This window comes from Rhodamnia argentea, chromosome 3 (genome assembly GCF_020921035.1).
Source record: "Rhodamnia argentea isolate NSW1041297 chromosome 3, ASM2092103v1, whole genome shotgun sequence".
NCBI classification, from domain to species: domain Eukaryota; kingdom Viridiplantae; phylum Streptophyta; class Magnoliopsida; order Myrtales; family Myrtaceae; genus Rhodamnia; species Rhodamnia argentea.
Window position 1 is genome coordinate 4,234,881 of NC_063152.1, and position 12,450 is coordinate 4,247,330.

General features: G+C 40.3%; 2 protein-coding genes across 2 annotated transcripts; one reads left to right on the forward strand and one right to left on the reverse strand.

Annotated features, from left to right (window-relative positions):
• The first annotated feature begins 868 nt into the window (after positions 1-868).
• On the forward strand, positions 869-1,608 carry LOC115757062. Its single transcript, XM_030697152.2, has one exon. It carries the CDS (start codon positions 979-981, stop codon positions 1,603-1,605), a length of 627 nt encoding a protein of 208 aa, XP_030553012.1. The 5' UTR covers positions 869-978; the 3' UTR covers positions 1,606-1,608.
• Positions 1,609-8,928: 7,320 nt separating this feature from the next.
• Positions 8,929-12,361, reverse strand: LOC115757061 (tropinone reductase-like 3). The gene is made up of 6 exons (XM_030697151.2): positions 12,135-12,361; positions 11,339-11,455; positions 10,298-10,432; positions 9,763-9,888; positions 9,295-9,396; positions 8,929-9,206 (listed from the first exon to the last, which is right to left on the reverse strand). The coding sequence occupies exons 1-6, from the start codon at positions 12,276-12,278 to the stop codon at positions 9,057-9,059; spliced, it is 774 nt and encodes a 257-aa protein (XP_030553011.1). The 5' UTR covers positions 12,279-12,361; the 3' UTR covers positions 8,929-9,056.
• Between the last annotated feature and the right edge of the window lie 89 nt (positions 12,362-12,450).

Genomic DNA, 12,450 nt, shown 5'->3' on the forward strand with positions numbered 1-12,450 from the left:
ATTTATTTTTTGTATTGGAATTTAAATGCTACTTATATTTCATTTTTACTAATATAACAAGTTTTTTTATTTGAGAAAATTAACTATTGTATTATAGGCTTATGAACTCCTATCCACTTTTATTTTACCCATCAAATATGATATTCTTATCGGAGTTATGTCAATCTAATGTCAGACATTATCTTGTCTCCGAGCAGAACCAAACACTAGATAAGATAAATTTTATCTTCGTCTTTTACCCCGACTACCAAATGCAACTTTAATTGGTAGGTGACAAAATAATGGTTATGACTCACGTCAATATTTAACTATATCGAAATAGTAGTGATATTTATGTACTTATGACCTACCAATGAAAAGAGTAGTTACAAATAAAAAATGTCATTTTATCATAGTTAAAGTAAATATGACTCCATATGCAATCCATGTTTAAAATTTTATGTGGATCACATTAAACATGCAATTCATCAAATTGGAAATTAGTGGAAAGTCACTTTCAATGATAGGAGGAAAGAAGCACACAAAGCCAACGAAAGACGATACAATCTCAACTATAAATTCACACATTATTGTTACAAATGAATAATTAATTGGAAAATCGTATGGTCCGAAATAATTGACGATCTTGTAAACTATCAAGCTAGTAACTTTCAAATCAAAACTATGACGGTGTAACGTGTAACCTTTGGAAACACTAATCCAAAGTACGGTTATTTTTATAATTATTTTAATGTAAAGATTCTAACTCCAAATTAATTAAAAAAAAATTCATATATATATATATATATATATATATATATATATATCTCTCTCTCTCTCTCTCTCTCTCTATTTCGAGATGATAAAAGCAAGAAAAATTCATTCATCAACCCTTCAAAGTCCAAGAAGATCGAAGAGCCTTCCCTCTTGAACAGCAGATAAGACATTTCTCCCCCCCCCTCTCCTTCCTCCATCGCTCCCATCAGGAAGGCCCACGCCATGAAGAAGCTCTACCGCAGATCAGTCACCGTCCACCCCTCGCCGCCCCCGGCGCCCCCGGCGCCGCCCATCTACGACCACAACCACCTCCTCTCCCTCCTCCCCGCTGCCATCCTCGCCCTCACCGCCGCCCTCTCCCCTCAAGACAGGGAGGTCCTGGCCTATCTTGTCTCCAGCTACAACAACAACCACTTCAACAACCGCGGCAAGAACAGAAGCAGCAACTGCGACCACCCTCCTTGCTTCACCTGCGACTGCTTCCGGTGCTACATGAGCTACTGGGTCCGGTGGGACTCGTCACCGAACCGCCAGCTCATACACGAGGTCATCGATGCCTTCGAGGACGGGCTGGTGCTCAAGAGCAAGGGCAAGAACCACCACAGGGGCGTGAAGGGCAAGAACGGCAGGGACAGGAGGAACAGATCAGGGCTCGGCGCCGCGCAGCCGGCCGCCGAGCCGAAGGGGCCCGAGCCGAGCCCGGCCAAGAGCGAGTCGGCCGACAAGAAAGAAGAGGCGAACTCTGGCGGCGGCGAGGTGGGTAGCGGCGGAGAGGAAGAGCTGGAGAAAGGGTCGGTGAGGAGGCTGGTGAGCTTCATCGGAGAGAGGATTTGGAGTGCTTGGAATTGATCTTTGGAGAGGAAAAATTAACAGAGCTTGCTCAAGTTTTTGCCTTTTCCTCTCACTCGCTGCAAGTCTGCAAGGCCCAAGGTAGTGAGCGTTTCTTCTTCTGCTTCCTCCTCCTCCTCCGCCACTCTCTTTCTTTTTTGGTTTTAGGTTCTGTACATATTTATCTTTCGCTTTTGCAATGTAAAGAACGGAAGGAGGTCTCGATTAACTGCAAGCTCGCTGAAGAAGACGAAGCTGATTTGCTTCTTCTCCTTCTTTTTTGGGCTTCTTTTCTTAAAAATGGAGTTGCAGAGTCTCTGTTGGAGGCTTTCTTTTTCTTCTTCTTCTTCTTTCTTTTTGTGACTTAGAGATCTCGCGTCGTCTTTACTTGTGCCGATCACCGCGGCGGTTAATCCCCTCACGGGAGGGCGGGTCGCCACCGGCTCTCCCCTACAAACCTAGTGATCGGAGAGACATTGCCGGAGATTTGAACTCAGTACCGGCGGCTGCGCAGCCGCAGCAGCAGCATCCGACCATTGGCCACGGTTGTTTTTGTTTTTCTGTTTGAAGTGTCTGCAGTTCAAAGATGGCTAGCTACAATTTTTTGTTTTTTTGGCCTTACCTTTCAATTTTGGCAAACGGGTTTTAGTTGTCGAGCGATGATCTAAACTTTAGATTGAGACATTAGCAATTAATTAACAACAAAATCTAGGCGGCTGATTTGGTCATTAGTGGGGTGTTTTTTTTTTTTTTTTGGGTCAGAATTAGTGGGGTTCAGTCCCATGAGACATTAGCAATCAACATAGCGACACATGTGGGAGACCAAGAGGACCGGTCTAGTCCCGTGATGTTCCGAGGCGGGTTTCGTTGTTGCTGCTGCTTAAGTGGCTTCAAAACGGCGCCGCTTTGGGGGGAGGCTGGTATCTCGAGGTTGTGCGCAAAACGCCGTGCCGTTTTGTCAGAGATCGAGAGACCGTTTCTGGGTACTTGGAGTTGGGAGCTAGCCCCAACAAAAGGAAAATGGAATATAAATATGTTTGCTAAAGTATGCTTAACTTAATAATTATTTGCGTAAAGAGTAGAAAGAGGGAAAGAGGAGGATCAGCTTTCTCTCTCTTTTGACGTAGCGAGCCCCGTGGGAAGTTCGCACGACGGGCTATTCGCTCAGTGATAGAGCGCGCCCCTGATAATTGCGTGATTGTATCTGAATTGTGAGCTTAACTTAATAATTATTCGTGCTGTTAAATGTTAACAAAAATTGAGGGGTCTTTGTGGTACGACCCACTCGTCTAATTAAAGAGGTTTTTGGTTCCAATTTATTTGTTTATTGGCTTCGATTAAAGCAAAGTACGTTTTTTGAAAAGGAGGGGTTGGTCCAATCCAAACTCCAAGTCCAAGGCCACCCTTCCAAACTCCTTTTCCGTTGTTCCCCAAGAGCATCTTACTCTATCCTTTTTCCCCCCCGAGATATAATAATTATCACCGCTATCGATTTAAGTTTTTTTTTTTTTTTGTAAGTTTGATTTTTTCGATATGGCATCGCAATTGGATTCTACCCTAGATTTATTCTTCGAGCGAGGCTCTCGATTCGCTAATTTCACGTGCCGTTCTAAGTCCGATTTGCTCGTGACAGGATTTGTTCAAGTATCTCACGTCGGTAGCTCGGGAGCTTTATTCATTTAAGCTTTTTTATTTTGTTGGAATTTTTAACAACATTTATAATTGGTTTCTCCAATTTTGGACAAAAGGAAATATTTATCGAAAAAAATAAATGATCTAATAGTTTATTTATTTTTATCGTATTAAGTAAATCAGTTGGATAATAATTGTTTTAGCCGAATAGAAGTGACGAGTACTAAAAAGAATGAGGGATAATGGCATAAATGATCCATGAACTTTGATTGGATATATAATGTGATCCCTGAATTTTTAATCTAACAAATATGTTACCTAAACTTTAACTCAATAAGCAATGTGATCCATGAATTTTTAATTTAACCAATATGATCAACCGAGTCCCCGATTTATAGGAAGATGTTTAATATAGTCTTTTCATTAATTCAAGTTTATGGACGATATTGGATATTTTCTTATTGTTTAGGAACTAAGTTGAATACGTTCCAAACGTTCAAGAATTATATTGAACAAATTGAAAATTGATTAAAAGTTTAAGAATCATATTGCATATTGGGTCAAAACTTAAAGATTATTTGTGTGAATAATGAATAACTATGAATGATAAGGAAAAAAAAAACAAGTTACCAAACAAAAAACCGAACGTCGGAATTTTAAAATCAAGGAACTTTGAAAGGCAAGATTCATTCTTCTTAGATAAACCCATTTCAACATGAGATAATAATCCTGTCTTTACACATTTTTTTCCAATAATATGAAAAAGACTAATTAATTAATTAATTAATGGCAAGAGGGAACCGAAAACAATCGCCTTTTTAGGAAATTTCGCACTCTTGTCTTATCACCTTTTACCCCACTCCCCATATAAGAAAAGAAAGTGTCTAATCTAAAAAGATCACGAGCATCTTGGAATTGCGGATTTAGGGTTTTCACTTTCTGTTGGGCTCAATCAAGTTCATTGAATGTCCTAATCAATAATTGCGTGTACGAGTTGTGGGGACAATTGCCGGAAGTCTCGGAGAACAATCAAGGAAATTGCTTCGGACCAAAAAAAAAAAAAAATTCAAGGAAATTACCATACTTTAAATTAATTTCAAGGATGATGTTATAGGCAAAACTATATGTGATTGTTTACACCAAAGATTAACCCCAGTCATTACAATCGGCACGCGATGTTAGGCACCTGACTTGAGACCGGGCGAGGCATGGCTATCGATGAGTAACCGGTCAAATTTGGAACCGCTTTCAGATAAGACGATGGAGCACAACGGATTGTGATCGGAGAGGCAAATTCGAATGGATGACTACTTGGATGAGACTCACGATGGCGATGGATAAACACGAAGAATCAAGGCGCGACTTTGAAGGAATAACTGCGGGGAGATAAGATGTTGTACATGAAGAGGGAGAGCCAAATGCTTTGGAGATTGAAGGCATGGCTGAAACCTGAAATAAAGGAATAAAGCTTGTTATCTTTCAATTTCTATACTATAGCTATAGTGTCTACATATCTTATCGTCGATTAAATTTCTGCGTGTATTTCAATTGTCGCTTTTAGATCTTCGTCTTTCGAAATCGTATTTTTATGCCATCATGTTTTGTCGTAGATTAGATTCTAGCCAAATTTTGTATACTTCGATGTCAATTAGATTCCGTCGGAGTATATCTATTAGTTTCCTTGTGCTTCATTGACAAAGTTCATATTCGGAACCCGTCTTCTCTCATGAAAAAACGAAGAACAACTTTTGGAGAAATATATTTCACTGTCGAATCCAATTCCGACGAAACAACGATAAATGTCTTGAAGCTTGTTCTTGCATTTGTTATTCAATTTATTTGATTGGGGTAATCTAGACAACGACATTGAATATGGAAATTTACCCGGAGGTTCATTTTCGAATCGACACGTTCAATAGTCCCTTGATATGCAGAACAAGAGATGTTGGTTTCAACATCGGTGATCGGATAGAATTCCTAGGTCGCTCTTGATCGAATCAATAGAAAACGCGTCATGTCGCGTAGGCATCGACCCGACCAGTTGACTTTCAAAGGTACAAAGTCTCGATCATCTTACCACTCGACCAACATGCCGAGGAACTACTTGAAAATTGTTCACAAATCGAGAAATGAAAAATCAAATACCAAAGCTTCACTACCCACTTTTTGATTGTGCAAACTTTTGATCCCCCCCTCTTTCTCGAGGAACTCATTAATGTCCTAACATGGTGGGCAATAAATACAAGGTCAGTGCTTCATCATTGTCATTATTACTGCATTTGAAGTTAAATCATGAGGGCATTAAGGAATCATTCCCCTTTAACGAGATAGATACATCCATTGATGCCTCCATTAGGTCAATGGAATCATAGTCATTTCTTTCTCCATCTAATTAAGATTCAAACGTGCAAAAAAAAAAAAGAAAAAAAGAAAAGGAAACCGAGAGAATCATCACGCATTATACATTAGAAAAAAATGTGAATTAGGAATTTATAATGCTTCCTCTTTTTGGTGTTACTTCTTAATCAACAATATTTTCTTTTAAGGTTTCGTTTATCTCACGAAAAAAATGAATGATTTCAAAATTATATTCTTAAAAATAGTCGCTTCTATCGATATAATCAGTCAACGAAAAATGTTTTCATTATCGACAACATTTTATGCCTCAACATTTTTACGGACGATGAAAATACTTTTCGAGTCGCTTCTATCGATATTATCAGTCAATGAAAAATGTTTTCATTATCAACAACATTTTATGTCTCAATATTTTTACGGACAATGAAAATACTTTTCGTTCATTCATTTTAATGTGTGATATAATTGATCATTTTTAGGGAAATATTTTTTGAATCATTCATATTCCATGAAATAATTGGACCCAATCGTGAAACTTTTATTATTTCTGCAAAGAAAAAAAATGCTTACTTGCTAAGCAAACTCTAATTTCCAACTAATTAGACTCTTCAAAATATTAAACAATTTGTACAATTTAAGAATTAAACCCTTCAAAGATTAGTAAACAGAACAACGTAAATACAATTATCAATCTCACGAAGCTTTTGTGTTGATAAAAAATATAGTGTGACGATGTTAATAGAGTTAATCGAAATTATTTTGCATACCGTGCTCCGACATCGTGTTGGAGAGAGCCCGATTCAAAATCTTACACTAAAGCCCGATTCCAAATCTTACACTAAACTGTTTAACACATGCAAAAAACTATATGTGAGATCGGAATCTCGATAAGTTATCTGAATAACGCATTTGACGTTCCCTTTTTGAACATTTCGAACTAGAAAAATATCGGCATACTTCTTTCATTTCTAAATTCGCTTGCGACAGGTCCTAGCATCAGTACATGGCGATTCGTGTCGATGACGGTAACCTCAATAAGTACCCGCATGCTACAACTATAGTCTCTGAAAGGACAATATACCTAACCATGGAATTATCGATTTGGAGCTTCTCTTCTCTTCTGCTGCCGAAGTCGGAATTGACTTTGTCGCGAGCTGAGATTATGATTCATTTAATGGGCGGACCAAGTCAAAAGTCAACAAACGGAGAAAGAAAAAACTCATGGAGACGAGTCGAGAACGTCGTACTTTTTAGCATCATCCGCTCGTTTCGAATCGGTTGATGTCATGTTCTGTGAAAGGGACTTCGATCTTTCTCCAAGCCCCAAATGGGGGTTGTCTTGACCGAGTCTTGTAGCACTGTGTGCTCAGCGAAACTCGCCGTGCGTTTTCCACGATTATGACGTATTGGACGCAATTGATCCATCACCTCGAAAGCTACATTTTTTAAATTTGGAGTTGCTGGGTCAATGAATAAGATCGCTGGAGGTTGATCACGCGCAGGAGGACCGACCTGAGAATGACCATAAACTATTGGCATACGAATTCGCCGAGGAGTTAAGTCGGTCCACCGGATGGCCACGTACGTCAACGACGGAGACATCGCAAAATTGGTCCGAGCGCATTGGAACTGGTCCTTCGTCCTGCCGAAGACGTCACGGCGAGTCCTTTGTGTCAACATGCACGGGTGGCCTGCTTTTGATCGGACAAATTACGAGGGCTATCATTGTCGCACGAAGGAAAATCGGTGTAGCAATAGCTAAAATCGCCAGATCCACATCTTTTTCTTGAGCTCACTTGTCGTGTGCCTTTGGCTAAACCATTCTGCTATGTGACACAGCGTAACTAAGTATAGTATAGTTTTTTTAATCTTCCTCAGCCCGCACCAAGTATAGTGGTAGATCAGTGAAGAGCTGTATATTTATTTGAACATCAGTAGCATGGATTGATGTTTCGAGGAAAACAAGATGAAATTTGACGTGGGTTCTTAATCACTCAAAGTGCATGAAAGATTTTCCTTGTCTCGGTAATTAATGTCCCATCTATGTTAGTGGTGGTAGGAGTGAACCGACATGATTTGGTTTTGATAGTTAGGCGAGTTGCTAATAGCGCGTCTTAGTACTTCGCGATGCATGTTTGATGTTCGCATCATGTGATATCTTGAATCATTTTCATCTGTCAGGCTACACGCGCTTTTGTTATTCGATTGAACACAAGTCGTTCACATTGAGAGTACGTGACCCGACACGAGCGACGGATCTCTCGTGGCCTTTCTCTGATGGGTCTCACAAGCGTGAACCGAACCTCGCGTTTCGCGATTAATCTCGATTGTCTTGTCAAGTCGGCCAGTTCATTTGGAGAATCAAATAAAGATCTACTTTTTCTGCCGCTCCTTTTTGGGTGCGGTGATAGTCCTGATTAGTTCGAGTGGATACTAATCTTGGGCACTGACTTTTTGTGACCTACCATATGGAGAAACTGTCACTGGCTCGTTTGTCCTTTTAGAGGTGCTCTTACGTTCGACCTAATTTCCACCGGCTCAAAACAATCTGACAGAAAATTATGGTTCGGTAAAGACATGGGAAGTTGTGCAAGCTGATTTGATTACTAGCTTGACCAAATTCCTAGCTCACGAATCTTTCAACTTCTCTCTCTCTCAAATCGAAAAAAAAAAAAAATCAAAATTGCAGAGGTGATTCCTCGAAGGAGAATCACCCTGATAGGCACTCTTTGACTATACCCTTCATTGAATGCCGGAAATTTTGAGTGACATGAAAGAAACGGGGCAGGTTTGGTTGGATTCTGCTCATCAAACGTCGGAGTCAACACTGGTCGGCAGTTAAGGTTGACCGGTTACACTAATTAGGCATAGGTGCTCCTGCTTATATTATCTGCACTGTCAACTGCTTCTTGCCGTTTGAAATCCCGATTCTTGGGAGGTTAACGAGACTGCAATTACATCGCCCCATCCGCAATCCTTGGTTCACGCCAATCTCGGGTTCGCTGAATTTATCGTTTCTACTTAGGTTGGCTTCAAGTACTAACGAAGTTGGCCATATCCAAGTACTTAGATAGTCCAAAGTATAAAGAATGTCTCTTTAAGTGAAGTTCTATGAGATCCTGCCGCGAAAGGGGAAAAGGAAAACGCAGCAAAGGTTCGAAATCACATGACCACTTGACGTTCGAACTGGTATCATGCATCTAAAAAAAGATGAATGAACCCCCAAATCTTGCCCTTCACATGTTTACAATGGTCAAACAAATGCACTTACACCTTTATGCAACTTTAAATGCTAGATACTACACACTACCTGCAATCGCGGATATCTATGCTTTAGAAGTTCGGGCAGGTATAAGATGACGGACTTGTTCTGCATGAACTCATTATTGCTGGTTTTATTCGAATCTGCCATACAGATGACGGTCTTGGGGGTCAGATAAGCTGCAATAACACAATGGAAGACAAAAACTGATCGGAATGAGCTAAAGTCGAGAGGGAATTCCTCCGGCAACCACCAAAGTTTCTCCTGTTATGTAAGAAGCGTCGTCAGATGCCAAGAAGGCAGTTGCTGCAGCCATGTCTTCTGTTGTCCCAAGCCGGTTGAGTAGCGTCTTCTCCTCGAGAGCACGCCTCTACAATGCATTCCAGTCCAAAATGAGCCTATAACCAGTCGTATTTCAAGTATCTATCGGGAGAGAGAATGGGAAAACATAGGCTTACAATATCATCGCTTTTTACTAGGAAGTCAGCAAAGTGCGTAGGCACGAAACCCGGAGCAACACAGTTTACACGGGTATTTGGTGCCATCTCAGCTGCTAGGGCCTACAAAAAACTTGAAAGAGCGATCAGATAAGCAAGTTGACATTTAGCCATGTTTTAAGATTACCTAAAACGATTTTAGGAAAAGGCTGCTTGAGATGCAGTAGAAAAGCAATTGCTAATGAACTTGTTGTGCCAGCCAACCATTATTCATTTCTTTTAAGAGAAATCTCAGCTTCCTGTGAAGTCTGTTGGTTGTGATAAGATGCATATTCCTTTCATGTCAAGCACAGAAAATCTTGTATTGTAGTTCCAAGTTTTGCATAAAAGTACAGGTGAGTTGCTTCCAGAAATGCAGCACATACGCAAGATTCTTAAAGCTAGCCTATGGGAAAAAAAAGAACAAGATCAACATGCCATTGTTCCCACCTTGCTTAGCCCAAGCAGGGCTGTTTTAGTTACTCCATACATAGCCGTGGGACCTTGTGGCTGGTATCCAGCAATTGAAGAGATAAAAACTATAGATGAACCCTTCTGCAAATGAGGTGCTGCATCCTGTTTCAACACGAACTAATTTAGTAAATTTGCAGATACAGACAGCCTCACAAGTAATAGAAGTACCTAATGTTTTTGACAATCTGATGCTCCCACAAAAGAAGTAAAAGGTTCTCAGTACTGAGACCACAAAAGGTTCTTAGTAGGTTCTCTAATTGGATAATATTTTAATCCATGTATAGACATCCAGAGACAGTCTTCCATAAATTAATTAAGAATAACAAAAACGACTAAACACATTCTCAGCCAGCTGACTTAGGTCAGAATCGTCAGATCACAGCGTTAGACTGGCTACCAGTCTCACACTGTACCATCACATATGCTAATTGTAGATGCAATGCTCTGGAGTGATCATATAATGAAATTGTCCTGTAGCAGTAGTATAGATGCTTGGGCACAGCAATGTCACCTTTAGGAGTAGTATAGATGCTTTGACGTTTATTTCCCATAACTTGTCCAGAATAGACTCTTGGGTTTCTAAAATGGGATCAACGGATGGATTAGCAGCAGCATTCAATACCACCACATCAATTTTTCCGTATTTCTGCAACCAAAGCAATTGAATAATCAATCAGGACCTAAGAACATGCTTCGTAAATTTATCTTGACAAGTAACTGTTCATATTTTTCCTTCGCGGGAAGTGAATGGAAAAAGGAACCACGAAAGCATAAAATAAGGACGTTGAGCAACAAAACAAAAGGAGGCCAAAAAATTAATCTGAACAGAATCTTACCTTTCTGTTTAATCTAACAAATTAACCTACCATGTTATCGTTTCCAAATTGCCCTAGTTTTTCTCGTCACTGGTGCAATCCATTCATCTTGAACACTTAGCCCACTAGCAAGGACATTATTATTCTGAGCTCTTTATCTCTCCTCAATTACCCATAGAGTTCTGCGACGATATGATTAACAGATCATAGCAATAATTGATCATTCTATTGATAGGGATTGAAGGCATCCAAACCAGGGAGAAATTGTTATCTACCATCCTGATTTAAGTGCCAGTCTTCATAAAAACTTCCAATCCAATATTATGCCAAACTTAGTACGGCAAGACGCCAAAAGTAAAGGACATCCAGATATACTATCTATGTAATCACAGAACATATTGGTGCCCGAAAAAGGGGCAACACACGAGGGCTATAAGAGGAAACTGACTATGGCAAAGTCCATACAGACAGCGTATGTCACCACCATACAATGCTCAAGATACTTCAACAACTTCTCCAGAAAGTATTAAGCAAAAAATCACAAAATAAAATAAAATAAATCAGAAGCTCCACCATCAATTGTTAGCCTAACTAGTGGTTATAGTAACGGTAGCTATGTGAGGTTGTACGCAATCTGTATAGAGAGATTAAATTGGAGAATGTTCAAGTACACTCATTCAAACCGTGTCGGTGAGATCAAGTATAAAAGACAGCCACTTGAGAGCATAATCACTCACCTGAACAGTCTTGTCTATCAGGGACTTCCTCTGCTGTGCATTGGAAACATGACAAACCAAGCCCAAAACGTCTATACCCTGTGCCCTGAGCTTTTCAACAGCCTCATCCACGTTTTTCTGATTACCAATTTAACCAATCACTTCCAGTCCACTGAACAAGTACTCAATACGAAAAAGCAATAGATAATTCCCGAGTTGTTTCGAGATAAAATTGAAGTGTCCTTTTCACTTCAGTGAATTCAAATGGAGATAAAACGCAATTTTTCAAGTACCAGTTGAAATAGAGTCTCATTTGCTCAAGAAATCTATAGAAATAGCTTAAGCTTAACTCACTGTACTGAGGACTGAATTCCATCAATAAGACACTTGTTATGAACCGAAACTGACGCACCTGTAATTTACAATTAGAAAGTTACCAGCTAAATGATAACACGTATGGGAAATTATCGTCACCTGGAACCCTTTCCTCACAAAAAATAAAAAATTCAAATTTACCACATTTTGAGTACATCTGCTAGAAAAGCTAACCAAAAATCAACTCAGCTCAGTTCCTCAAGCGCATCACTATTCACTATAATCAATTCAGCTCAGTTTCACTCAGGCGCATCACCACAATCAACTCAGCTTAGCTCACTCAGGCGTAACCACTATCCTCCTCAGACATCATATAGACAAACCACATCCGCTTAAAAAAAAGACATAATAGAAATCCAGACAATCCAAACTCGCACACCACGCATCCATCGCCAACTACCGCGAGAGAAGCGAAAAAACAGGAAGAAGAAGAAACAGAAACCTGCTTGCGAGAGGAGATGACGACGGAGGCGCCTTCGAGGCCGACACGCTCGGCGATGGCGAAGCCGATGCCTTGAGTGGAAGCGGTCACGATGGCCACTTTGCCTTGGAACCTCCGCCCGATCTTGGAGTCGCCCTTCGCCATGTTCGCTGCAGAGCGAGAGCGCGACGAGCGAGATTTGGCAGATGAAAAAATCGGAGACGGAGGGCGGAATTCAATGAACGCGTCGAGGACGGTTGGACGTCCTTCCCATTATATAGCGATCGAGAAACGGACATGATGGAATTTCAAGATAAAAGAAAAGGGAAAAGAAAAT